The sequence below is a fragment of the Myripristis murdjan genome, chromosome 3 (genome assembly GCF_902150065.1).
Source record: "Myripristis murdjan chromosome 3, fMyrMur1.1, whole genome shotgun sequence".
Taxonomy (NCBI): Eukaryota; Metazoa; Chordata; class Actinopteri; order Holocentriformes; family Holocentridae; genus Myripristis; species Myripristis murdjan.
The window spans coordinates 43,854,100-43,881,356 of NC_043982.1; the positions used below are offsets into that span (position 1 = coordinate 43,854,100).

General features: G+C 41.4%; 1 protein-coding gene across 1 annotated transcript; it reads right to left on the reverse strand.

Moving 5' to 3' along the window:
- Positions 1-473: 473 nt before the first annotated feature.
- LOC115357250 (CUB and zona pellucida-like domain-containing protein 1) lies at positions 474-27,257 on the reverse strand. The gene is made up of 11 exons (XM_030048669.1): positions 26,945-27,257; positions 26,698-26,842; positions 25,959-26,102; positions 24,769-24,827; positions 23,254-23,441; positions 21,988-22,382; positions 21,546-21,642; positions 21,244-21,415; positions 20,592-20,707; positions 18,789-18,899; positions 474-668 (listed from the first exon to the last, which is right to left on the reverse strand). Exons 1-11 carry the CDS (start codon positions 27,048-27,050, stop codon positions 474-476), a joined length of 1,728 nt encoding a protein of 575 aa, XP_029904529.1. The 5' UTR covers positions 27,051-27,257.

Genomic DNA, 27,257 nt, shown 5'->3' on the forward strand with positions numbered 1-27,257 from the left:
CATTTTATATACTATATTATGTAATAAAGTTTATAGATTGCATACATACCAGTTATTAATCATTAACACAGGACTGTAAAATAACTGGTCCGTCTGTCTATGTCATGTGAGATATGAAAACGGTTTTAATTTCATGATTGGCTGCACAGAGTCAAGTGAAATTCAATTTGCATGAATGAGGATCATGATTATTATCATGATTATTCTGTTATTAGCATTTTCAATGTGTGTGTGTGTGTGTGTGTATGTATATATATATATATATATATATATATATATATATATATATATATATATATATATATGTGTGTATAGGAGTAGGCTCTGGTTAGGGTTATGAATTCTCTAAATATCCAGCAGATGGACCAGGGATATTTTCTCTAACATGTTTGTGTCATCTGATATTTGTGCAGCAACATCAGAATAATCAGATAAATTACCAGTTCATTTCTTTCTCTTCCACCAGTGAATTCTCACCTGATCTCAAAGGGCCGGTTGCTGGAGAGTTTCCTGGTGGTCACCACCTCGTTCTGGCACCAGTAGTAGCTGTAGTAGTTGTAGTCGATGCTTGCAGAGCTCGTGTGGGTCACGGTGCCGCAGTCGCCGCTGGAGCAGACCGGTGTGTTGTGGTAGCAGTGGTAATGAGCCTGCTTGGTGCGCAGCTCCACCTTACCGGAGAGCAGCAGGATTACAAACACAGTGCAAAGCCTTCAGCTCTCATAGGGGAGAAACTCCATTAAAAAAAAAAAAAAAAAAAAAAAAAAAAAAAGCTAAAAAAAACTCTGAATTTCTGTGATTAAAGTCAGGAATTTACCAGAAAAAAAACACAAATTTATGAGGAAAAAAAACTTTATTTTTTTTTAAGCTATTTTTTGGTTGAGGATCCACATGTCTTGACTTTGCGAGGTTGTCTTTGAACTCCAGATGCTGATGATGAGATTATGATTCTGGGCTCACATCACCAGGAGTTCCCTCTTACTGAATCTGACGGTATGACAAAAACTTGATTTTTTTCTTGTAATCTCAGAATTTCTTTCTCAGATTTTTCTCATAATCCCAGGGAATACCCAAATCTTTTTCTGTAAATTTACCACATTTATCTCAGTATCCAGAGAATATCCAAATTATATTATATTATATATTTCTGTCTATATATTTAATTCAATATATTCAGACTTTCATTCAATATATATAATATTTTCCTAAGTGGCATGCCATAATATAGATACAGATATAGATATACATGTAGACATATTTGTGTAGATGTAGTATACCACAGTTTCATCTGTTACTGTCTAAATTCTCACTTACCTCGTATGTCCCATTTGAATGCTGGCGTTTTGGAGAGAAGGTCACTGATCCCCCGTAATACCTGTAATAATAATAATAATAATAATATGCAGATGCATTAGAAACCAGGAGCAGCAGCTGCAGCAGCAGCATGAGAGGAGCCATGGTGCTTTGGGTGCTGCCTGGCATCTGTCCTCATGCAGAAATAGCACCGCTTAAATAGCCTACTACAAGGAAATAATTGGATAAAAATATTCTAAACTTCCAGAACTTCCTGATAGATTGGAATTTGGTGTATTGTTATCGCCAATTATTATGTCCTTGTTTAAAGTTTAAAACACACCGGTTCCACAGGATCTCACCTGCAGAGGGAAGGTCATGGAATCACCAAAGTCGAACAAAGATCAACAAATATCAGCTTGAATGTTATCACCAAATTTCATGCCAAGAAAAAAAAAATAGATTTTTTGACACATTACTGTGAAAGATTAAAAATGGCCAGCAGCTGGTGGCAAGATGTTGCTCCAGGTAACAGGAATGTTACCAAACTTTATGGTGATACAAAAAAAAAAAAAAAAAAAAAAAAACACAACTTTGAGATGTCTGTGAGCAATGTTAACATTTTGGCTGGCTCATGTGGCTGGAGGAAAGGTCATAGTCACTGGAATTGACAAGTTTCACCCTTTAGGCAACCAACTCAGTGGCATATAGGAAGGAGGGGGTGATGACACAGAAACTGACAAACTAAACGTGGAGGAGTGCGCTCAGGAGAGTGCAGATCTCTGCCAGGCGTATCTCCCCTTCACCGGACTACCCAGCCCTGGGCTTCCCTGAGCGCTAACAACAACTCAGGTGAATTACAGTGTGATTCAAATATAATACAGTGCAGTGGCAGGTCAGCCATTTGTGGCTTTGTGAAAATTCAAAATTACTGCCAAAGTCTGTCTGTCAATCTCTCTCACACACATACACACACTAAAGACACGCAAAGATTTGGCAAACATTCCCTAAAACATGAAACAGCAATGGTTGCTTTACTCACACACACACACACACACGCATGCACACACAGACACATACACACACACACCCACACATAGAAGTGAAAACAATAAAAGCTCCCCCAGCTGTGCCTGGCAGACAACAGTTCCTGTTACACCCATGATATTATAATGAGTCTGAAATGTATGAAGTACACTGGACAGACAAGATCCAGAATGCTAACAATATTGTATTTCATCACTTAAGACATAAAACTAAAGATGGAGTGACACACACACACACACACACACACAGTTCTTAGAAGGCTCGCTCCAAGTGGAATTTATTCTGTTGTGAGGATTCCTAGAGGAGCCAAATATAACTGTATAATAATCATTTGCAAAGAATAGTCAGTTCCTTGACGTTAAGGGCCCTGTCTTACACCAAGCACAATGCAAGCTAATTTCCAACCAGCTCAGGTTAATTTTCCCTTCCAACACCAACGTTGTGTAAAAATCAGAGTCTCTTGTGCCCATCTGAGCTCCATGGGCGTTTTGCTCTTAAAATGAGCTGAGCTCTGAAGTCAGTGCTCCAGTTTTCTCTGGTATTCGAAGCCCATTATCAAGATAGTATTGTGGGCTTATTGCATGTTACACCCAATACACACCCACAGTTAATGAAGAGACTCAGTACAGCCCTTTTGAATCATGCACCTGGTGCAATGACCCTTTTTTCCACCATTAACGTAACAAAATTGAATTTGGACACGTCCTGAATGCACCTGCACCATGCTCTGCAGATGGAGACCTTAGATCATGAAAGTAGAGCCCTAAGTGTCTCTGACTGAATCAAAGTCTGAATTCTGACTGTACGTGAGGTCAGATCCTTGAGTATGGTTAAGAAAATGCTGGATAGTGTTCCTAACTAAAAAATGTCTACATGGAAAAAGCAAAGAGAAGAGAGTTAACATGAAGAGTATTAGAACAGACCAGAACAGAACTGTGTATTTCTTAAAAGACGGATGTAACAACAGAAAGGACTCATGAGCGACTGATGTGGAGACAGTTGACAAGATTGTAAGTCGAGATCAGCTGGCCACAGGGGAAGTTTTCGCAGTAATTGGCCATCAACAGCCAATCAGATGCAATGCCAATTTGCTGCTCTATTCGTGATTTATTTTCATGAATAGTCTCCCTGCAAGTGCAAAATGGGTGAAACTGATTAGAGCCATTCGAAGTGGATTACCACATTTTAGTTTTGATGATACACCAACACATTCTCACTCCCAGGTCTTGGAATGCGGCAGCTCAGTCACACCGCTTTCATGTCTGATAGCAACGCAAAAAAGCAGCGTTTGGCCTCAGGGTGAGGCGTGTCAGTATCGTGTGGTTGGGCTTTGGCGTAAAAACCACTTGGGTAAGGTTAGGGAAAAGTTAGGTTTAAGTAACAAAATGGAGATTTGATGCCTTTGAAGTGAGAATAGGTTGGATGCACTGTGTGAACATTTGGCTATGTCACCGTGCACAGTTACAACAACTACAAAGAAGCAACTTTGCTGTCACATAAGGCAGCTCAGAGAATCACAGAGCAAAAAAAGATTTCTCTTCCTGAATCGGTCAAGTGGTTAGATAACTAAATCTGTAACACTCGGTAACCCATACACGAATCTGATATATGGTCATACATGTAAACTACATATTAAGTATATATGTCCATGTATGTCTCATACATAAAGTACAGGCCAAAAGTTTGGACACACCTTCTCATTCAATGCATTTTCTTTATTTTCATGACTATTTACATTGTAGATTCTCACTGAAGGAATCAAAACTATGAATGAACACGTGGAGTTATGTACTTAACAAAAAAAGGTGAAATAAATGAAAACATGCAGAAAAGAGGGGGTGGGGGTCAATGCTGCAGGGGCTCAGTCTGTGAAATATAGGGAACAAATGAACTCAGGTGCTCTTCAAGGGAAAAAAGGCAAACAAGGTATGAAGGAGAACTGACTGTCGTGCTGGAAAGTATGCTGCAGTCATGGAGGGAGATCGCGAGGCACTCTTGAGTGTGAAATTGTAAAATCCTTTTTTTACAATTTCACACTCAAGAGTGCCTCGGGATCTCCCTCCATGACTGCAGCATACTTTCCTAACTGAAAACATGTTTTATATTCTAGTTTCTTCAAAGTAGCCACCCTTTGCTCTGATTACTGCTTTGCACACTCTTGGCATTCTCACCTGAAATGGTTTTCACTTCACAGGTGTGCCTTATCAGGGTTAATTAGTGGAATTTCTTGCTTTATCAATGGGGTTGGGACCATCAGTTGTTTTGTGCAGAAGTCAGGTTACTACACAGCCGACAGCCCTATTGGACAACTGTTAAAATTCATATTATGGCAAGAACCAGTCAGCTAACTAAAGAAAAATGAGTGGCCATCATTACTTTAAGAAATGAAGGTCAGTCAGTCCAGAAAATTGCAAAAACTTTAAATGTGTCCCCAAGTGGAGTCGCAAAAACCATCAAGCGCTACAACGAAACTGGCACACATGAGGACCGACCCAGGAAAGGAAGACCAAGAGTCACCTCTGCTTCTGAGGACAAGTTCATCCGAGTCACCAGCCTCAGAAATCGCAAGTTAACAGCAGCTCAGATCAGAGACCAGATAAATGCCACACAGAGTTCTAGCAGCAGACCCATCTCTAGAACAACTGTTAAGAGGAGACTGCACCAATCAGGCCTTCATGGTCAAATAGCTGCTAGGAAACCGCTGCTAAGGAGAAGCAACAAGTAGAAGAGATTTGTTTGGGCCAAGAAACACAAGGAATGGACATTAGACCAGTGGAAATCTGTGCTTTGGTCTGATGAGTCCAAATTTGAGATCTTTGGTTCCAACCGCCGTGTCTTTGTGAGACGCAGAAAAGGTGAACGGATGGATTCCACATGCCTGGTTCCCACTGTGAAGCATGGAGGAGGAGGGTGTGATGGTGTGGGGGTGTTTTGCTGGTGACACTGTTGGGGATTTATTCAAAATTGAAGGCACACTGAACCAGCATGGCTACCACAGCATCCTGCAGCGACATGCCATCCCATCCGGTTTGCGTTTAGTTGGACCATCATTTATTTTTCAACAGGACAATGACCCCAAACACACCTCCAGGCTGTGTAAGGGCTGTTTGACCAAGAAGGAGAGGAGGAGATAAAGCAAGAAATTCCACTAATTAACCCTGATAAGGCACACCTGTGAAGTGAAAACCATTTCAGGTGACTGCCTCTTGAAGCTCATCGAGAGAATGCCAAGAGTGTGCAAAGCAGTAATCAGAGCAAAGGGTGGCTATTTTGAAGAAACTAGAATATAAAACATGTTTTCAGTTATTTCACCTTTTTTTGTTAAGTACATAACTCCACATGTGTTCATTCATAGTTTTGATTCCTTCAGTGAGAATCTGCAATGTAAATAGTCATGAAAATAAAGAAAACACATTGAATGAGAAGGTGTGTCCAAACTTTTGGCCTGTACTGTATATGGCAAATATATTTCTATTGCATAAATGTTAACATATGATTTAGTCATATACTGTTAATCATATTAAGGATCCAAATCATACTTGCCAACATTGGGTTGTGAAAAATAGAGAGATTTTTTTTTTTTCCTTGAATGTGCTTGCCACCCTTGTGACCGCATGGACATGCAGTAAATCACCAGCCCTATGCTGTTTGTGGGTTGTGTAGTATTGTTGCTCTTGCCCAGGTGGGGAGTTGAACCCTGGTCTCCTGCATGGCAGGCAGAGACACTGGGTCTGTCTCAATTGAAAGGCTAGATGACTACTAGGTCGCAGCCTACAGTGCCCACGTAGGAGGCGTCTGATATCAAGTTTACCGGAACTAAAAGTTTAGTGAATTGGGACGGTGTAGCCTGCAGAGGATTCCTACGTCATAATTATCAAGTCTTCCTGAAGCGCATTCAAGTGATGCAGTAAAATGCCGAAGTAGGTTTCAGAGGTGTGTCAGTGAACACCTGTGCATGAAACAAAACGATAAGCAGCTTCAACGCGCTCAAGATGGACAACATTGATTCTGTAGTTTTATGTATTTTATTTTATTTTGTCTTCGTGAAGATGCAGAAAATTAAGATAATTGTTACACCTCACAAATTGCAACAGACTATCAACAGACTATCCCAATTAAAGTAATTGTACACATGGCTACATTGTAACATACCTGATGTGCTGATGGTTGCTATGGAAACATCATGCAAAATGCCTGTCTAACTCATCTAACTAAACTTGCATTCACAGGCGTTGTTCAGATACAGTTAACATCTAAACCGATTCTATGGTCGTAATTATAGACATGAAAACTTATCAAAACGTCATGATATAAACATTAAGACGGTCTAAAACATGCATCATAATTCCAGCAATGGTGGCTGATCCAGAAATTCAACCGGACTGAAAGGTACCCTGGGAAGTAGGCTGTGATGTCGGCCGCGAAGCATCATGGAGGTGTATCCTGCAAATTAGTCAAAAATAGGCTGGATCTGTCGGCTGCATTTGCAGGACCCAGCGCGGTAAAACTGAATTGGGACAGCACTTGTCGCGCCACCGTGACGTAAGCAGCCTACAAATACGACCTAGGTAGCGTACAGCCTTTGAATTGAGACAGAGAGGGACTATCCACTGTGCCACTGGGGCTTGTGTGGCCAGAGGCAGAAATGAGGCTCTATAAAGCACACAGCATGAGTGACAGTGGTGCTTAGGAAAGACTCGCCTAAAAGTAGTAGTCAAACAAATGCTTTTACCTCAATGACAGTTAAGTCCAAGCGGAAAATATAAGATATCATGAGAAAGGTAAGGCTTTGGGCTTTCAAACTGTGTCAAATTATTTTCAAACTCCCCAAAATCCCTGAGATTCGGCGAGTTGAAAAAGTGTATGTTTCTCCTTCTCATCCCAGATTCTGGGTCCCAGATATAATGGGAGTCTATGGGGGAGAGAGCTGGCACTCCTGCCTCGTTACGTGTCAGCGTTTAAAAAGTTGAAGCTACTTTGCCTTTGTATTTACATTTTTCAAAGCAAAACTAGTTTCCCTACTACTTTATCCTGAATTTATGCATGTGGAGTGAAAATTATCTCTCTTTCTCTATCCATCTCGTCTGTCTGAACGCTGAACTGAGCGGAAGACAGAAACCCCGCTGGCAGTATCAACGCTACTGAGTGAGTGACTGAGTGACGTCTGCGGCCTCAGGCAGGCCAGGGTTGCCAGATACTGCGACAGATACCCCCCACAATCTGACTTGTTTCCTTCACTGTAAAATCGGGAGATTATCAGGAGTAATTACTGACTGGGAGCATTGCGGGAGATAGGGTTAAAAATCGGGAGTCTCCCACGTGAATTGGGAGAGCTGGCAAGTTTGATCCAAATATACAATGCATGTATGTATACATAATTGCATCATATACAGTACAGGCCAAAAGTTTGGACACACCTTCTCATTCAATGCGTTTTCTTTATTTTCATGACTATTTACATTGTAGATTCTAACTGAAGGAATCAAAACTATGAATGAACACATGTGGAGTTATGTACTTAACAAAAAAAGGTGAAATAACTGAAAACATGTTTTATATTCTAGTTTCTTCAAAATAGCCACCCTTTGCTCTGATTACTGCTTTGCACACTCTTGGCATTCTCTCCATGAGCTTCAAGAGGTAGTCACCTGAAATGGTTTTCCAACAGTCTTGAAGGAGTTCCCAGAGGTGTTTAGCACTTGTTGGCCCCTTTGCCTTCACTCTGCGGTCCAGCTCACCCCAAACCATCTGGATTGGGTTCAGGTCCGATGACTGTGGAGGCCAGGTCATCTGCCGCAGCACTCCATCACTCTCCTTCTTGGTCAAATAGCCCTTACACAGCCTGGAGGTGTGTTTGGGCTCATTGTCCTGTTGAAAAATAAATGATGGTCCAACTAAACGCAAACCTGATGGGATGGCATGTCGCTGCAGGATGCTGTGGTAGCCATGCTGGTTCAGTGTGCCTTCAATTTTGAATAAATCCCCAACAGTGTCACCAGCGAAACACCCCCACACCATCACACCTCCTCCTCCATGCTTCACAGTGGGAACCAGACATGTGGAATCCATCCGTTCACCTTTTCTGCGTCTCACAAAGACACGGCGGTTAGAACCAAAGATCTCAAATTTGGACTCATCAGACCAAAGCACAGATTTCCACTGGTCTAATGTCCATTCCTTGTGTTTCTTTGCCCAAACAAATCTCTTCTGCTTGTTGCCTCTCCTTAGCAGTGGTTTCCTAGCAGCTATTTGACCATGAAGGCCTGATTCGCACAGTCTCCTCTTAACAGTTGTTCTAGAGATGGGTCTGCTGCTAGAACTCTGTGTGGCATTTATCTGGTCTCTGATCTGAGCTGCTGTTAACTTGCAATTTCTGAGGCTGGTGACTCAGATGAACTTGTCCTCAGAAGCAGAGGTGACTCTTGGTCTTCCTTTCCTGGGTCGGTCCTCATGTGTGCCAGTTTGGTTGTAGCGCTTGATGGTTTTTGCGACTCCACTTGGGGACACATTTAAAGTTTTTGCAGTTTTCCGGACTGACTGACCTTCATTTCTTAAAGTAATGATGGCCACTCGTTTTGCTTTAGTTAGCTGATTGGTTCTTGCCATAATATGAATTTTAACAGTTGTCCAATAGGGCTGTCGGCTGTGTAGTAACCTGACTTCTGCACAACACAACTGATGGTCCCAACCCCATTGATAAAGCAAGAAATTCCACTAATTAACCCTGATAAGGCACACCTGTGAAGTGAAAACCATTTCAGGTGACTACCTCTTGAAGCTCATGGAGAGAATGCCAAGAGTGTGCAAAGCAGTAATCAGAGCAAAGGGTGGCTATTTTGAAGAAACTAGAATAAAACATGTTTTCAGTTATTTCACCTTTTTTTGTTAAGTACATAACTCCACATGTGTTCATTCATAGTTTGGATTCCTTTAGTTAGAATCTACAATGTAAATAGTCATGAAAATAAAGAAAACGCATTGAATGAGAAGGTGTGTCCAAACTTTTGGCCTGTACTGTATGTGCAAAACAAATACATCTGCCACATATTCACACTTAAAGTTCTTAATATATGTGGAAAATAAATAATGTAAGTAAGTAAGTAGTATATGCACATATATGTTACTTTATGTCAGAGACCAAATATTTACGCCACATATTTGCACACATATCCTGAAATATATGTCCAAATATATGAACTCATATGCCCCACTATTTAATATACACTACTCACAAAAAGTTAGGGATATTTGGCTTTCGGGTGAAATTTACGGAAAATGTAAAAAGTTCATGCTACAGTGATATTATATCATGAAAGTAGGGCATTTAAGTAGAAGCATACATTGGTGATTTCCTCATCTCAAACAATTTCTTGAAACAAAAGCCAACAACAGTGGTGGATATACCACAACAAAAAATGTCAATGTCTCAATAACTTGTCATGTGCCCTTGAGCATCAATTACAGCTTGACAACGACGTCTCATGCTGTTCACAAGTCGATTTATTGTCTGCTGAGGCATGGCATCCCACTCTTCTTGAATGGTGGCCCTCAGGACATTGGGGTTCTGGGGTACAGAGCTCCGAGCCTCTACACGGCGACTCAGCTGATCCCATAGGTTTTCTATGGGATTCAGGTCTGGAGAAAGTGCAGGCCACTCCATCTGAGGTAACCCAGTCTCCAGCAACCGTTCCCTAATGATACGACCTCGATGAGCTGGAGCATTGTCGTCCATGAGGATGAAATTAGGCCTGTGTTGTTCATGCAGGGGCACAATGACTGGATTAATGATGTTATTCAGGTAGTATGGGCTTGTCACTGTACCATTCACAAAGTGTAGGGCAGTTCTGTACTGACTAGACACACCTGCCCACACAGTAACACCACCACCACCAAAGGCTCGTCTGGTGACAACAGTGGCTGATCCATAGTGCTCTCCTTGACGTCTCCAACATCGTTGGCGGCCATCATTTCTGCTCAACATGAATCGGCTTTCATCAGAGAACAGCACTGAGGCCCACTGGTCCCTCGTCCAGCGTAAATGCTCCCTGGCCCATGCAAGACGATGACACCTGTGCCTGGTGGTGTGGTCAGGTACCCTTGCAGGTCGTCTAGCACGCAGACCATGCTGATGTAAACGGTTTCGAATGGTCTGACGTGACACTTGGGTGCCTCTCACCTCCCTTAAACGTGCCTGGAGTTGAGTGGCATTCATCATCCGGTTCCGCAGGGCACTGTTCACAATGAAGCGGTCATCAGTGTGGGATGTGGCCAAAGGACGTCCACTTCTATGCCTTTCTGTGACTCTTCCAGTCTCTCTGTATCTCTGTTGCAACCTGCTGATGACACTCTGTGACACTCTAAGCTCAGTGGCCACTTCCGTCTGAGGACATCCTGTTTGAAGCCTCGCAATGGCGAAGTGCTGCTGATCAACTGTTAGGTGTCGTCTTGGTCTCATGATGTCAAAATGTGAACAGCGTGATGAGGAGGACTGTTTAAATACCAATTCTAATTGAACCAGGAAATTTATTGGTCGATTCATGGATCAAACACCTGTTGTGAATTTTGCCGTTAAACTCAGCAACTTGTGCAAAAAGTACTGAAACATTGAACAGTTGGACATGTGCATTCAAAAGTTTACAGAAGGTCACATTAAGTTCACCTGTAAAGGTTATAATGCATTTTAGGTTCATCCTGAAATTTCACCTGAAAGCCGAATATCCCTAACTTTTTGTGAGTAGTGTATATGTTCATATATGGCCATATATCAGATTTGCATATGGGAAGGGTAAATAAAATACTATTGATTCATGCATGATTTCTCACATGCATGAAACTGATCATGGGCCATCATGAAAATGAATAACGTACAGTAAGATTAGCTCAGTTTCCTGTATGTAAAATGTGCAGTGCATGGAAGGGTGAGAAAAGGTTTGTTTAATTACATCGTCAACAGTGAGAGGTCCCTTGAGTGATAATTCATACTTACATAACATCAAATCCACAATAGATGAGTGGTATAAATGAGAAAGTGTATTGTTTGCATGGCAGAAATGTTAGTGTAGTACTGTATATGAGAGAGAATGAGAGTGTAAGTGAGAGACAATGTGTGTGTGTGTGTGTGTGTGTGTGTGTGTGTGTGTGTGTGTGACTTAGAACTCTGTCTTACATTCACTATCATTTTGTTCCTTCCACATGATTTATTTGTCTTACATATTATTCTGTTTTCAGTATAATATTCTCTCATACATACATATATTAGACCGTTGTTTCACACACACTGTTAACTTTGTTTACATGTACTACCATACTTCCATACATACACAATTATCCTCTGTCACACAGACTGTCATGCAGGCACATAATGTGGCCTACAGATATGACAGCAAAAAAAAGGCATGCATGTAAGAGGGTATAGCAGTATGTGTGGAAGAGCATAATAATCTGTGTATGAGACAGAGTGTGGATACCCGCCCTGAGCCCATCGGGACCCGTTGGAACCTGACAGGGTCGCGTTCAGGTTATTTTTTTGAAAAATGAGGGACCTACTGTCTGTTCTCGGCAACTTCCCGTACGGTGCTGGAGGTTACGATGCTATTTTAGGCGGTAAATGTAACCGAGTAATGAAGGACACAAAAAATCTGTTTCTCAGGTCGGGTGCAAACACAAAAAAAGAACACCTGTCAGGTTCGGGTCGGGCTTGATTACTACGCTCCAGTCTTGGGTTGAGTTCGGACAAAATCATGCAACCTGAACTGCACCATGAGAGTGTGATAGTAAATAAAATAAAATGATGATGTGTATGTTTAAGGGTATGGTAGTGTGAACCAAAGCTTACTTATTGGCCTTCCTGCATTGTTTCAGCATTAATGCAGCAGCATCAACGGGGTCCATAAGGGCCTTTAAGGGCCATAAACCTGAAATCTTTTGCTCCCTGCTGTGATGGCTCAACATTTGTTCGCTCTGCTGTTTAGATCTAGACTATCATGAAGTCTTAGATAAACATCATCACCTTGTGAACAAATGATTCTGATCTGGAATAATGAGTTACCCACACACATGACATGGCTGCGAAATGTGTTTTTGTAATGACTCACGGTGCATGAATTATGATGACTCTTCATGTGTGAAATCACGCATGAGTTCATGCTATTTAATGTACCTGTACCGTGAAGTTTAGGTTCCCAGAAATCAAAGTCTAACGTGACTTAACCGCAACTGTCACATTCCAGTTCATAAGGAGACCAGTGAGCTGACCTGACGAAGGCCTCAGCTGCCCAAAACTTTCTCTTCTCATATATACAAAAGCATGTGGCTCACTTTGTCTCTAACTGAAGTTTATTCAACCCAGCACCCACCCTGATGTGCGTGGATCAGCTCAAAAATCTTTGGATCTTAAAACAGACAGAAGTCTCTGGTCAGACAATTTTAGTTTTGTGTGTTAGGGGGAAAGGAAACCTGAAATGTAGGAGGGGGAGAAACCATTTAAAACTTTGTAACCACACAAAAGGATGTTTAAATTAATTATTCTAGTGCTGTGCCCGTTAAAATGCATGTAAATTCCCAAAAATTGAAATTTAAAGTGACATAACCACAACTGTCACGCTCTAGTTTAAAAAAATCCCAGTGACCTGATCTGATGAAGGCCTCAGTGGCCCATAACATCTTCTAATAAATTCAAAAGTGCGCAGGCAAACTGAAGTTTATTCGGCCCAGCAGAAACTCTGATGTGTGTGATCCCGCTCAAAAACCTTTAAAGAACACCAGCACCACTGATTTATTACCTTTAATTGTTTCTTGCAATCAGATATGGAAACATTATCTGATTACCTGGAGAAAAGCAGGGTGAGGTAGATAAAAATCACTCCATTTTCATCTGCATGACTCCTGCCAGGCTGTGAACCGCTACAAGGAATCTGTGTGTAATTAACTTGTCAGATGAAATGGAGGAGAAATGAAAACAACTAAATGCCATAAGTCATAATGGCTTATCATCTGATTTAGCTGCTGTCAGAGGGGAGAGGCGATCTTGGAAGAGGGATCGGAGTGATTACAGGATCTCTTCCAAATCCACTCTTGGTTCATTCAAATAAGAGAAACATAACAGCAGACTGAAAGAACGATTAGTAATTGACAACTACAGGACAATTACAATTTCCAAATGAGAACAAAGGACAACAAATGAAATGTTTCAGTGTCATTTGTTATTTGTAGTATTTGTAAGAGCTCAATGACCCATTAAATGATTCTACATGGAGGTAACCGCAGAGCCAAAAATAACAATAAAGTATTCTAGTTTCTACTAACACTCTCTGACGTGTTCATGCTGATGGAGGTGATAAACAAAGTTTGAGGCACCAGATTGTTACGTCTCAATTTCCCCTGCATCCTTACAGGAAGGAGAATACTTGCATGTTCAAATGTTGTGGCAGTATGCTTGGATGTAAAAAAAAGAAAAGAAAAGAAAAGAAAGAAAGAAAGAAAGAAAATCCAATTAAGTACATGGCCACATTGTTCATTAATGTAAAAGAAGGGTGGCCAGTCCATGTTCATGAATTTTTAAAAATATTAATTTCTTGTGAAAAGAAAGAGAGCTTGAAGAATTGGCCATGCCAGATTTTCCCTCATCAAAACAGCCTAACTTTAGATCGACTGTCACGTTGCCGACAACCTACCAAGACATATCTGGCACTGGTGGATCCCTCAGGCCGTCTAGTTTCATGATGTTTAGGATCTTCACTGTGGCTTAAAGACTCAACCGGAAAGATTCAGGGCTTTTGAGAGAACATTCGGAGCTTGAACCCAGGAAGCCACCTGCCCTTTAAATGAGAAATTTCATTAAATAAATCTTTTTTGACATCTTATTCCTAAGGTTGCTCCCCACTCTATTACAGCTTTTTAAATTGTTAAAACACATTTCACAAAACTTTCCTCCATTTTCCCAAAACTCTAAACACAACACACTTTTCTAAAGCTACATACACAAAACCACATATTCTCTTTTCAAAACTCAAACTTTCACACCAAAACAGCTGCTCAAAGCCTGCAAAAATTTAAACACTGTACGCATCATTACACACTACAACAAAACAACGGAAAGCACAATGTTCAGTGTGTGAGAATGTTCTTTTTACGTTTTTTCACAACTGCCAAAGCACATTTTTAGAAACCTTACAGTGTCTGTTCTCAAAATATATTACTGTAGAGTATTGGGCATTCATAGATTTGTGTGTTTCATATGAACAGTATGTAAATCTACAGAAAATACAGTATGTACACTACTGTACTGTATCACAACTCAGTGCAAACACTACAGAGGATCCATTACACACAACAATACTCATTGAAAACACAATGTTCAGGGTGTGTGTGTTTTTTTTTAATTATTATTATGGAACTATAACACACACACCACAATCATTGTGTGGCATCACGTTGTCGAGCTGGGTCGGGCCACAGGACCTCATCTACATCGCAGGCAATATTGTCCCTTGCCAGGCAACGTGGGAAGAACGCCCTGGCATGGCGGATCCAGCCTTGGAAGGCCTCCACAGGCACGTCGTCACAGGCCAGGTCCACAGCCCTGAGAAGGTTCTCTCTTGTGTAAGGTTGGTGATCATACACCTTCCACCTCCATGTGGCATTCTTTCAACTCTAGAGAAACAAACATGCATTACAGTACTGACTTGTATGTACTCTGCTGTAAAAAAAAAAAACAAAAAAAAACATGCATTCAATAGAAGCATCAATGGACATGTTTTGCAATATAACAAGGATACTGAGATGAAACCAATTGTACTCCACTATACTGTAAAAATCTCCTGTAGTGACCAACACAGCAATACAGTACCTGTTGTGTTCTCTGAATGTCCGGATAATGGTGGCCACTGAAAACCTACTCAAGTTTGGATGGACTTTTAGTCCTGCTTCAGCCTTTGTCATGCCGTGGACAATGACTGTTGCTTGCATCTCGTCTGTAATGACGGTGTGAGTTTGTCTTGCTCTCCCTCCTTGGCCTGCTCCTCTTCCTCTGCCTCTGTCTCTGTCCATTGTGGTGTACGTTTGGAACCTTCAGCAAACTGTGCACTCTGAACTGGCTTTTATAGGTGTGGTCACATCATTTGCAACAAGTGTCTTCAATTTTGAGTTATGTTTAATGACTGAAGCCAGGTGTGTTCGTTGTGTTCAAATTTTGCTGACTGTGGCAAGCATTTTGCATCACATGAGCTTTAATTTGAGAATTTGAGCAGAGTTTTTTGCAACTTGTGTTTTAGCAAGACACAACGTGTTTAGATTTATGAGAAAAGGAGGATTACGTTTTGTGAATTCTGTCTTCATGTGAAATGTGTTTATGGTTTTGGCAAATGGGGCTAGTTTTATTAAATGTGTTTAGAGAACTGGTCATTTGGTTTAGAGAATTGGGTTTTGTGTTTTAGCAATTTAAAAAAATTGTAATAACGATATAACCTGATAAATATTCAAACAGGATTTCCTACATTCTCTCTTGTGCTTTTGTTTTACTTTAGTTCTTCTTTGGGAGCGGCCTGTCACTCACTTATGTGTTACAGCCGTTCCCAGCACACAGCTGCATCTGCTGATGAGGAGAGGAAGAGAAGAGGAGAGGAGGAGAGGAAGAGAGGAGTGGAGAGGAGGGACAAGAGAGGAGAGGGAGAAAGGAGACAAGAGAGGAGAGGAGACGAGAGGAGAGGAGAGGAGAGAAAGACAGATGAGACGGACGAGAGGAGAGGAAGAAGAGATGAAGCGACAAGAGAAGAGGACAAGAGAGGAGAGGACAACAAGAGAGGAGAGGGAGAAAGGAGATGAGATGAGGAGATGAGAGGAGAGAAAGAGAGATGAGACAGGACGAGAGGAGAGAGAGAAAAAAGAGGGAAGAGAGGGACAGACCTAAAGAGGAGAGGAGACGGGTTCCGTTGCAGCATATTTATAGTTCTCATATGTCTGTTGAGCAGAATGTGCACAAGTTTTATTGGTGTGTGAACCTTCACATTAAAAGACAAAACAAGCATGAAAACTTTCACATTAAAAGACAAAACAAGCATGAAAACTGACCATTATAGAAGTACATTTTTCAAAATTTGCTGCTTTGGTGCTGATTCATGCATGATTTGACACGAGCACGTAATTTATCATGAGTCAAATCAAAATCACGTCACCTTTATTTATGTTGCACTTTTCATACAACACAATTGATCCAAGGTGATTTACAGCACCCGCAGAGGAAAACAAAAGCAAAATAAGGAAACAAACAAGCAAAGAGGAAAAGTCAGTGATGATCATAATAATAATAACAGTGGTGGAGAAATGGTGGAGAAACCATTTAAAACTTTGCAGTGCAGTGCCCGTTAAAATGTCTGTAAATTCCCAGAAATCGAAATCTAAAGTGACATAACCTCAACTGTCACACTCCAGTTTGACCTATGAAAGAATTAGCAGAATTTTTTGAAATTGAACCCTTTATTTAGTCCTACAACAATATATATATATATATATATATATATATATATATATATATATATATATATACATATATATATATATATATATATATATATACATACAGTACAGGCCAAAAGTTTGGACATGCCTTCTCATTCAATGCGTTTTCTTTATTTTCATGACTATTTACATTGTAGATTCTAACTGAAGGAATCAAAACTATGAATGAACACATGTGGAGTTACGTACTTAACAAAAAAAGGAGAAATAACATGTTTTATATTCTAGTTTCTTCAAAATAGCCACCCTTTGCTCTGATTACTGCTGGGTCAAAGTTTATTTGACCCAGCAGAAACCCTGATGTGTGTGATCCCGCTCTGAAACCTTAAAGAACACCAGCGCCACTGATTTAATACCTTTTATTGTTTCCTGCAATCAGATAACAAAACCTTATCTGATGTACTGGAGAAAAGCAGGGCGAGGCAGATTATAATCATTCCATTTCATCAGAACACTTTTAGTTTCATATTGCACAGTTATGCAATACAAGAGGCCCAAAGTTAATTCAAAATTATAAATCAGAATCCTTATTTTCTATTCATTCTGTGGATCCTTTCAACAACAATGATAATAATGATAACAACAAACAATAGTACTACTGCTACTGTTACTACCACTAATAATAATAACAATGATAATGATAAGACTTTATAGTGGTGTAGTCGGTGTCACAGTCTCCATATTTCTGCCATGGTTTAGGATGTCATCTTGTCTGTCCTGTGTTCATAATGTCTGTATGTTTTGTGTCAGAGACTAAACTGACTCACCAGGCTTACTCTGCTTCTGATTGGCTCGTAACTGTTGGCTGAGGTTTGGGTTAGCCAATCAGAGGCGGAGTAAGGGCAGGTCTTCCCGCTGGCATACTGCAGGCCCAGCAAGCCGGTTCAGTCTCTCCCACATTAGCTGTCTTTCCACTGTCATGCCACAGCGAGCGAGGGCTGTCCTTGCTCCTTCCACTGTTGTTCCTACAGCCCTGCAGTCTGTTCCCGCCCATGCAGCCAGTGGGAAGTAGGAAGCGAGTTTGCATATCCGGCACCAGCTAACTACTGCAGAACCACATACCATGGGATTTTTTTTTCCTTTCGATGCCACTTTGTACATTGTGTGCTTTGTGTACTGACACCTCAGTTCAAGATCAAGATACTTTATTAATCCATAAAGGAAATTGATGTGTCACAGCAGCAGCGTTCACACAAATACATACACACATAAAAAAAACAGCAACTTATAAAATGTACAATTCATTAAATAAAACGGATTTAAATAATTAAAGACCCTCTAGCTGAGGTAGAACAACTTATTGGTCATTAAAAAGCCTTATGGCCACGGGCAGAACAGACCTTCTGTACCTCTCTGTCTTGCATCTCGGCGGGATCAGCCTGTCACTGTGCGTACTTTTCCTAAAAACCTCAAGTGCATGGAGTGGGTGACTATCGTTGCTCATTATGGAATTTATCTTTCTGAGCATCCTCACTCCAGCTACCTGCTCAATTCCTTCCAGAGTGATCCCAATGATGTTCCCTGCTTTCCTAATCAGCTTATTTAGTCTGTTTCTATCAGCTGTACGTGCACTCTCCCCCCAACACACCACACCAAAAAACACTGCACCGGCCACAACAGAGTTAAAAAAGGAGCACAGCAGCGGTTTACAGACGTTAAAAGAGCGTAGTCTTCTCAAAAAGTACAGTCTGCTCTGGCCTTTTTTGTAAATGGCTTTAGGTGGACCTGTCCCGTTGTGTGTTGGATCCCCACCACTCCCAGCGCTGTCACTATATATCGCGTAACGTCCTCATTTTGACAACCACAGTCGATTTGACATTGCACATTGTCCTCTGCCCAAGTAGTGAACACAGCCCTAAATGTCCTCGTTTTGACCTGGGACTGCCGCTTGCTGAAAAAGTGAGCTGCTGTGTGACATCTTTACTCATCAGCTGCACCGTCTCCCCACTTATGACCCTCAACTCCACCTCGGTCAGCCCTGTCTGGCCCACAGGGATTCTCTGGGCCATCAGCACCTGGAAACTGGCCCCAACAGCCCCACAGAGGCGCTGTCAGAGACCAGAAGTGACAATGGAAATGCAAGTGGCCGTGGCAGCACTGGCACGCCTGGATTTGGTGCCACAGTGGAAAGCAGGTGTCCCTGTTTTCCTGTTGTGCTGCCCAGCCTCGTTTCCCCGGCACTCAGCTGCCCTGCATGTTTCCTTTAGCCTGTGTTTGTGTTACTTGCTCTTTACCCGTCTCTAGCCAATCAGCTCCCTAGCCTGCTCCCCTGTCCACCCACCTGCTCCTGGTTCCCTGGTGAGTTCAGTTTGTACTTTAGTTCAGTTTTATTCTCTCTTTGCCAGTTCATTGTTGTTTTGATTCCTGCTCGATTTCCCGTACACCTGCCGATTTATTCTTCAAGCACAGAATCTCAGCCTTGCCTCATGTGTTTGCATTTGGGTCCGGTGGCCTCCAGCCCTGTGACAGTCTGTGGTGTGTCCCTCTGTTTCCTTTATGCTGCTTTCAACATTACTGTTTTGGGCTGTATCAGATCAATGAAATGAAATCAACATTTATTTATAGAGTATATTTTATATAAATGTAAACGTAATGTGCTTTGCATTAAAAAGAAAAGTAGAGTGCATCATGTAGACATATATTCAAAACACACACACACTCTCTTACACACAAACACCCTTAACTTAACGGCTCCCAAAATGAAGGTCTTAAGGCTGCCTTTTAAGGTGGACACTGTGTATAGGGATACGTGTATTTTTTGAAGTTTGACAATGCTCAGCTCTAAATGACTCAGACAAAACAGTAGTATTGCAAGTAGAGATTTATTCTTCTTCAATTCACAGTTTTTGTTATAAATCGTAGTATTACCTGTTTTCTACTTAAGTTACCAGTTCAAAGAGAAAACCAATGTTCTCAAGCATGCCCGCTAGTGCCCATCATAATCCAAAAATCAACAAGAAAAACGTGTTATTAGCTCAGTACGTGTCATAGTAATATGAGCCCCAGATGAATAATGATGTAGGCTTTGATTCAGAATTTCTCTTCGGTGCCCTGCCCTGTTACACAACATGCACACACCATCACATGGTCTGTTGGTGTAAATCCAATAGGAAACAAGTGGTTAAAGTCTGCACACCTGATACCAACTAACTCCTGCAGAACGGAATGTGTTTTTCCTTTGGATGCCTCTTTGTGTGTTGTGTGTTTTAACTGCCTCAGACTGAGACCTCAGGGTTTTTTTGGGGTTTTTTTTTTTTTTCAGTTTTTGGTGGACCTGTCCCGGTTGTCCCCACTGCTGCCAGCTCTCTCACTATATATCACATAACATCCTCTTTACAGAATCTGAATTGCAGTTCAGTTCAAATCAGTTCAGTTTATTGATGTACACTCATATAAACCATAATGGAGATATGTGAAAAGGGACACCCTGATAAACTATCTAAGCTTGAGAACAGGAGGCCAGACACTAAGCAGACAGCACTTATAATATATGTTTACTAACACATTGTCTAGAGCAGGAAAAAGTAGACGTATTACACACAACAGTATACCTAAAAAACAATACGAATAAGGTTTTTATTCCATCATTCTGATCACTGATGAAATAAGATACAATAAGTGAAGACACACGGCAAGTGGAAATAATAGCACAATTTAAATTGATTTGTCAGATTTCCCATCACTTCAAAGGTTTGACTGGATGAATGGCTTCCCTGTCCTCAGTCAGACTCAGAGTTTACCAGGAGCTGGTATTTAGCTTTGGACCTCCTGGACCGGTAGACGACCACCCCACACACCAGCAGGCAGCCGGCGATGAAGACCAGGTTCATGCCCAGATTCAGGCTTGGGCCAGAAACTAGAAAGGAAGTGCAAATAAAAGGAGTAGTGTGTTAAATATATCTGCATCATCTACAAATTGATTAAAGAAAAAAAAAAACTTCAGAAGCACAAGTATAATGCAGTGAAGCGAACACACAACATGTAATTACTGTCCCATATGTCTCTCTTCTCTCATGTAACTCAGAATGTGGAAACGTCTGGAATAATGAAGCTCCAGTCCTCCCATTCGTGGAGCAGATGACTCCACTCTCTCCCCGAAAGGGAAGACTGGAGCTACAGTTATGTCAGCCCAGGTGTTCCCCACATCCCATAACCTGTCACCACCCACTGGGTACCTGCAACAGAAACACTAAGACAAGCCAAGCAGCCTGGCAGCCAAAGGGTGGCGGGTCGACACACCACTGTGCTGGTAAATGTTGACAAGATAATGTCCACAATCACAATGTTAATGACAGCTGCAGCGGTTGGAAACTAGTAAAGGCAATTGCATCTTGGCACCGCTTTGTGCCAGATGTAAGATAGGACCGTCTACCTGTGTATATTCACACTCACCGTGGCTGTCGGACGGTTTGATCAGGTGCAGGGGTCCCTGGGAAATGGAGTGCCTGGAGGTCTGGGAAGCAGCTTCTCTCCTCTTGCGCCCGTTGGACTGGATGCAGCCTTGAGAGCACCTCGTTCCAGGAACCCCAGTCTCACACAGGATGACTGTGCAGGTGATGTAGACCTGCCAACAGAGCGGACCAGAGTCACTCCCCCCTGTGGGTGCAGCTGAGGACTGTGATGACTCATCACTTTTACCAAATCAAACTAAAACGCACACATCACTCTGTGAACAAAAGGTTGTTTTACTTTACCTGCTCATGAGAGCCAATGAATTCAAAAGCCTCCATTCCAAATCTGAACAGAGTGTTGGCGCTGGGGTAAATTCTCACAGTGCTGTCCCTTGCACACCTGCAGTAATGCAACAACAGTTCAATAATAGATACAGTAACATTTACTATTGTGCATCAACGTATTAAATGTATGGCTTTCATTGAACATGCTCATTGTTTTAATGTACAATAAACTGAACGTTTACGTCATTAACTCTCCTACAGCACCTGAGGCCGAGGATTTACAGCAACAAACATGCAGCATGGCGAGTGCAAGTTCAGACAACACAGCTGCCAGCACAAACGAACCCAGCCATATGAACACCTGAATAAGCTCCAACAAAAAACATTCCAAAAAAAAAAAAAAAAAAAATCACACATTCTTGTTCAAATTGCACCGGAAAAAACAAGCCAGAATGCCTACCCGTTGGAAATGATGGTGTAGCTGATGCGAGAGTTTGGGTTGTCATAGGGCGTGGCCTTGCAGGACTCCACAAACAGCTCCGTGTTGGGGATGGAGGCAGTTGATTTAATCTGCATGTAGATCATCTGTTTGAGGTAGACCTCCACTGGGTAAGAGTTGGGATCCCTCTGCCTCCTGAACCTCTCGCTCTCATAGAACTCAAACTGGAAGGTGAACGCACCGAAGCCTTTCTCTAAGAAGGCGTACGGGTTCTTGTGTTTGTATCCCAGGGTGATATTATTGCGTTTGGGAAAGACGCATGAAAATGCAATTTCCACTTCATTTTGCCTGGTAATAACTTGACTCGGGTCTGCAGATGTGATCTCGTTCCTGAAGACAATGTAATCTCCATCCTCCTAAAGTTGGAAGAGAATGAAAGCAAACTTGTTTAAAAAAATTAAACAGTGACTTATTGAAGTTCCCTTATGAGATACAAGGTACAAGGTGATTTGTAGGCAGGTATGAGACAAATTTATGCAGACAGCAGATGCACAAGTGCTGGTTAATCATGTTCTGGCCTTGTGTTGCTCATTCAGACAAACAGCAGGAATAAACCTGTCCAGCTGTTAAAAGAGTAAACCTTTTACAGGTACCTCTTGTCTAAATGTCTGTTCGAGTGATTGATTTTTGTGCTCAGAAGGTGTGGGAATGTTTTCAGGATTTTTTTTTTTTTTTTCAAAGCAATGATCCACCCCATACTATAAACTTAATCTAGAAAGAACAAAGATTGTCTTGACAAAAGAGTAAATGTCATCGTGTTTCCACCAGAATTTTGATTGAGACACAGTTAACCTTGACTTGACAATCGATGTGTGGCTCACAGCTTTCCAGTGAAACGACAAAACACTTTTTATAGCGGCTTCCAAAATAATCCATGTACTAAAACCATTGTTTGAGCGGGGCTGACGACACACAATCCAAATGATAAGCAACTATAAATGTAAAATCAACAAAGGTAATTTATTAACAAAAGTTCTTCATGAAAATATTCTCCAGATTGCTTTCAAAATAACAAAATATTTACTCAATAATTCAATGGTAAAACTGCTCTATCCCCCGTCTCACCAGGTGTCATTCACCCAGGTGTCTATAATCCCTTAATTACATAAACAAAACTTGTATAATATTTTACTTTCATATCTCAAACTCCCTTTTTTCCCAGTTCTATCTGTAATCATGGCTCACAGGTCATTATGGCTCCAACACTGTGAGTTTAGCGTGCCGTACCTCCACTGTGGTCCCGCAGCCGTTCAGTGCCATGGTGGCAACAAGGTGGGTGCTGTTGGAGCGTGTTGACAGCCTGCAGCCGGTGTCTCTGTAGTTTTTCAGGTGTAGGCTACCCTGGTTACGATTGATGAGGTAGGTTCTCTCCACTTCCACGGTCATTGTGGATTCAGTGCAGCGAACCACGGTTTCTTAATAATGAGAGATGTGCAATAAACAAAGAAAAACTTCACTCTCAGAAACACTGGGAACTCATTTGTACCTTATAGTGAGCAGTCTCGTTCCTATATCATAGCGACAATACTGACTGGATAATCGTATTATCTATTTTTCATATCCGCAAATCCACAAAACTGATTTCATTTTAAGACTGCTCAACCATGACCTACAAGTTCAAATCTACCTTCAATTAATATTGTACCTAATTTATACAAGTATTTGTATACACTCAGTGTCCACTTCATCAGCTCTGTGCAATCTAATCTAACCTGTGCAATCTAATCTAATCCAGTCCAGCTGTTGTGCCATAAAGTTTCCTCTCCTGCTGCCTATAATGCTCAGCTTGTCTTGTTGTCACGGTAAAAGAGGTGTTCATTCACTTCTATGTTTGGCATTGAGCCCATAGTTAGTGCTGCTGTTGGACTGGACTGCACTGTACTGACAGATGTTTCTACTATTCTGTCCCCCTTCATTGTATATAAACACGGAGGACAAAAAATTGGAAACACCTCTCAATATAATGTAGTCTAGTACAAGACCTCAGCAAACTACAACCTCAATAATAAACATAGAATTACATTATCACATATATGTTCCTGTTCCTGGGAGGCACAGTGATGTTTCTCTTCGCCTTGGCACATCTGGTATTTTTGTGACACGCTGTGTGTACGGTTGGAGGGACAGGCACCTGGAGTGTCTGGTTGTGCGCCTGATAAAAACCACACCTGCTCAGACCAGGTTGACCAGGCTCAGGCTGGTTGTGGGTGTTTTCATCACTTTAACTGGTGGTAGCACAGCGACTAAACATCTCTGTAATCACAGAACCTAGCGCACACGGGGGAGTGAAACTGTTTTTACTGCCGTCAAAGGTGCGTACTGTAGGTGTGATTTAGGGGAAGGATAAGAGGACACCTGTTCAGTTCTACTGACAATATAGGCCCACCCATCTCAGTCCAACCCAGGACTGAGCGATATGTACATCAAATATCAAATATCATAATATTTTTGACCAAATATCTCAATATTGCAATGACATTGTTGGAATGAGTACTTGCGCTTTCATATGATATTTACTCATATTTACTTTTATTTTTAGGATAATAAGAGATTTTTGATAAATGATCATCACAGTTTGGATATTATGACCAAGCAGAACCGTCTGGTAAGTTCAGAAAACGGCGTCCTTTAACACAATATAAACCCAAAGCAACATGTACCCCTGGCATTTGGTTCCTGTACAATGAAAAATATATTGTTAATAAAATGTAACTGGAGGAATTAAAAGTGTAAACAACTCACTGTAGTGTCCAACATCAGCAGTCACACATCGAACCTCTGACTGATAGATTCTGTAGTACCTGGAGGAGAGCATTAAAACTGGTAAAGCATTCAGTTAAGTTCACCTCAGTGAAGTCTGTATTGTCAATTTTATGAAGATGTGTGGTCTCTCAATAGAATGAAAACAGAAAACTAGAGAGCACTCAGCACATACTGTACCTCTGCCAACAGCAAAACATTGTCAGACTTCACCACACATTAATCTGATATCTTGATGCTAACGTACTTTAAGCATTTGCAATCAAGTGTCTGTGTCCATTCATTTTTAGGCGTATATTCACACTCAATAGCTAGAGTTGGCTTGGCTAAAAACTAACAATTGTGCAACAGTCCTGTCCAATAGGTATAACATCTACTGGCAGTGTGGACTGTTTCACCGGTTCAGGAGTTATTTGCCGTGGTGACAGCATGGTTCCAGAGTGTCTGACTTTGCCCCCCAGGAGGTGACACTGAAGTTCAAGTTTTAGGATCTTTTAGGAGGAGCAAACAGGGCTGTAGATCTTGACTGGTAAAGCATTGCCTTCCCAATATACAAAGCAGCCACTGTCAAAAATAAAATGCAAAAACAAAGAGCAGAACAATGCAAAGTACAAGCTGAGCGAACACACAGGGGCATGTCTACATCAATATCTGGGAAGAATCAAGGATCTACCTTGAATGCCTTGTGTGCCTTGTGACTTGATTTTTGAGTTTGTTTTACAGTCATTATTCAGACCTTCACTCTGTTGTTCCAAACGAAAAACTGTATTTAAAAATTTCTCAGAGTTTAGGAGAGCTTGGCATTGCATGCTCAACCAACAACTGGATAAAATAAAGCAAGACCACAAAAAGATTCGATCTTGGCTGGTTCTTCGTACAATGACAAAAGGCATTCCCTAAACCCCATGGGTTGCCCCAGGTTAAGGAACAATCTGGGTTACCTGGATAACAAAAATATGCCTCAGTTCATACCTTAGTTGCTAAGGTATCACAAAAAACTTGATGACGATATCTTGATATCAAAAACCCTACATGTAGCATCTTTATCACTGAAATACCAAACGATGCAAAAAAATACCCCATCCTGAACAGAACATATTCGTACATTGCTATGAACTGGTCATGTGGTTAATGTGTGTTGGAATAATCTGGTCAGTTTATGTGAGGCTTACCGATCTCTTGACTCCACAAAAAAGCAAAAGGGGAAATGGTCATTCACTTCATTTTCAGTTGGCGTCCACTTTATGGCAAATTCTTCCGTGGATATCCTCCGCTTTGCAACGCCCCTCGGCCCAGTGACAATGAGGTCATAGATACTAAAAGAGAAATAATGTTTCATAAACTTGCCTTGGTCAACCAGAACAGCAATATAAAGTTCATTTAGAGTATGATTTTAAGACTACTAATATGTATACATATACTTATATTAAAACTAATATAAATTTATACCTTACATAATGAGTAATGCAGAGGAACATGATAATTCTACATGTAATAACTCATTCCTCCATCTATTTTCTATACTCACTTATTCCTAACCTAGGTTACAAGGCGGCTGCAGCCTATTCCAGCATGCATTGGGAGGAAGAAATGGGAAAAACCCTGGACAGGTCACCAGGGTTAACATACACATAGACAAAAACACTCAACCACACATTCACACCTATGGCCAATTAAGAGTGTCCAGTTTAGTTGACCTGCATGTTTTGGACTGTAGAAGGAAACTGGCATCTGGCATTAAGCCACACAAAGACAGGGTGTAAATTCAAACTCCACACAAAAAGGACTAAGATCGAACCCAGAACCTTATTTCCTAACCCCTGAGCTGCTGTGTCACCCAATAGCTCATACATAACGAACAAACGAGAAGAAGAAACAATTACAAAAGATTTTAATGTAAAATTTCCTGACCTGGAATATCTCGCTCGGGCTCTGACTCTGATTTCAAGCGGGATGTTGACATAGGCGGGAATATTTACTCCATTACGTGGAGTTGGAGACACATATATAGGGAAATAATCGCCATCAGTGCATGTAGAGATGTAGTGTGAGTCAACTGCAAGTCAAGAAACAAGAGAAACAAAGGGAGTGAGAGTGATAGAATGTGAGAAAGAACAACACAAAAGAGAGATTGCTACAGTGTAAACTGTTGTCGAACCATGAATCGAGAACTGCAGAGGAATCTTGCTTAGAGGAGCGATTGATGGACGGTAGAGCGGAGTGGTGGTCATAGTGGTGGATGTTGTAGTGGTTGTTGGAGCCATTGTGGTGGTTGTTGTTGCAGCTGCGGTTGTTGCAGCAGTGGTTGTTGTGATTATTTGTCCAGCTGTAGTTGTTATTGGTGCACCTGTGGTTGTTGCTGGTGGTGCAGCTGTAGTTGTTGCGGCTGTAGTTGTTGGTGCAGCTGTAGTTGTTGTTGCTGGTGGTGGTGCAGCTGTAGTCGTTGTTGGTCCAGCTGTAGTCGTTGTTGT

Excerpts from the sequence above, each read along its gene's own strand:
- LOC115357250 (XM_030048669.1), bottom strand. The coding sequence starts at position 27,050 with ATGGCTCCAACAACCACTACAACATCCACCACTATGACCACCACTCCG. Across the intron at positions 26,843-26,944 it reads TCTGCAGTTCTCGATTCATG|TTGACTCACACTACATCTCT; the intron begins GTTCGACAACAG and ends CTTGACTTGCAG. Across the intron at positions 22,383-23,253 it reads GCTGCGGGACCACAGTGGAG|GAGGATGGAGATTACATTGT; the intron begins GTACGGCACGCT and ends TTCCAACTTTAG.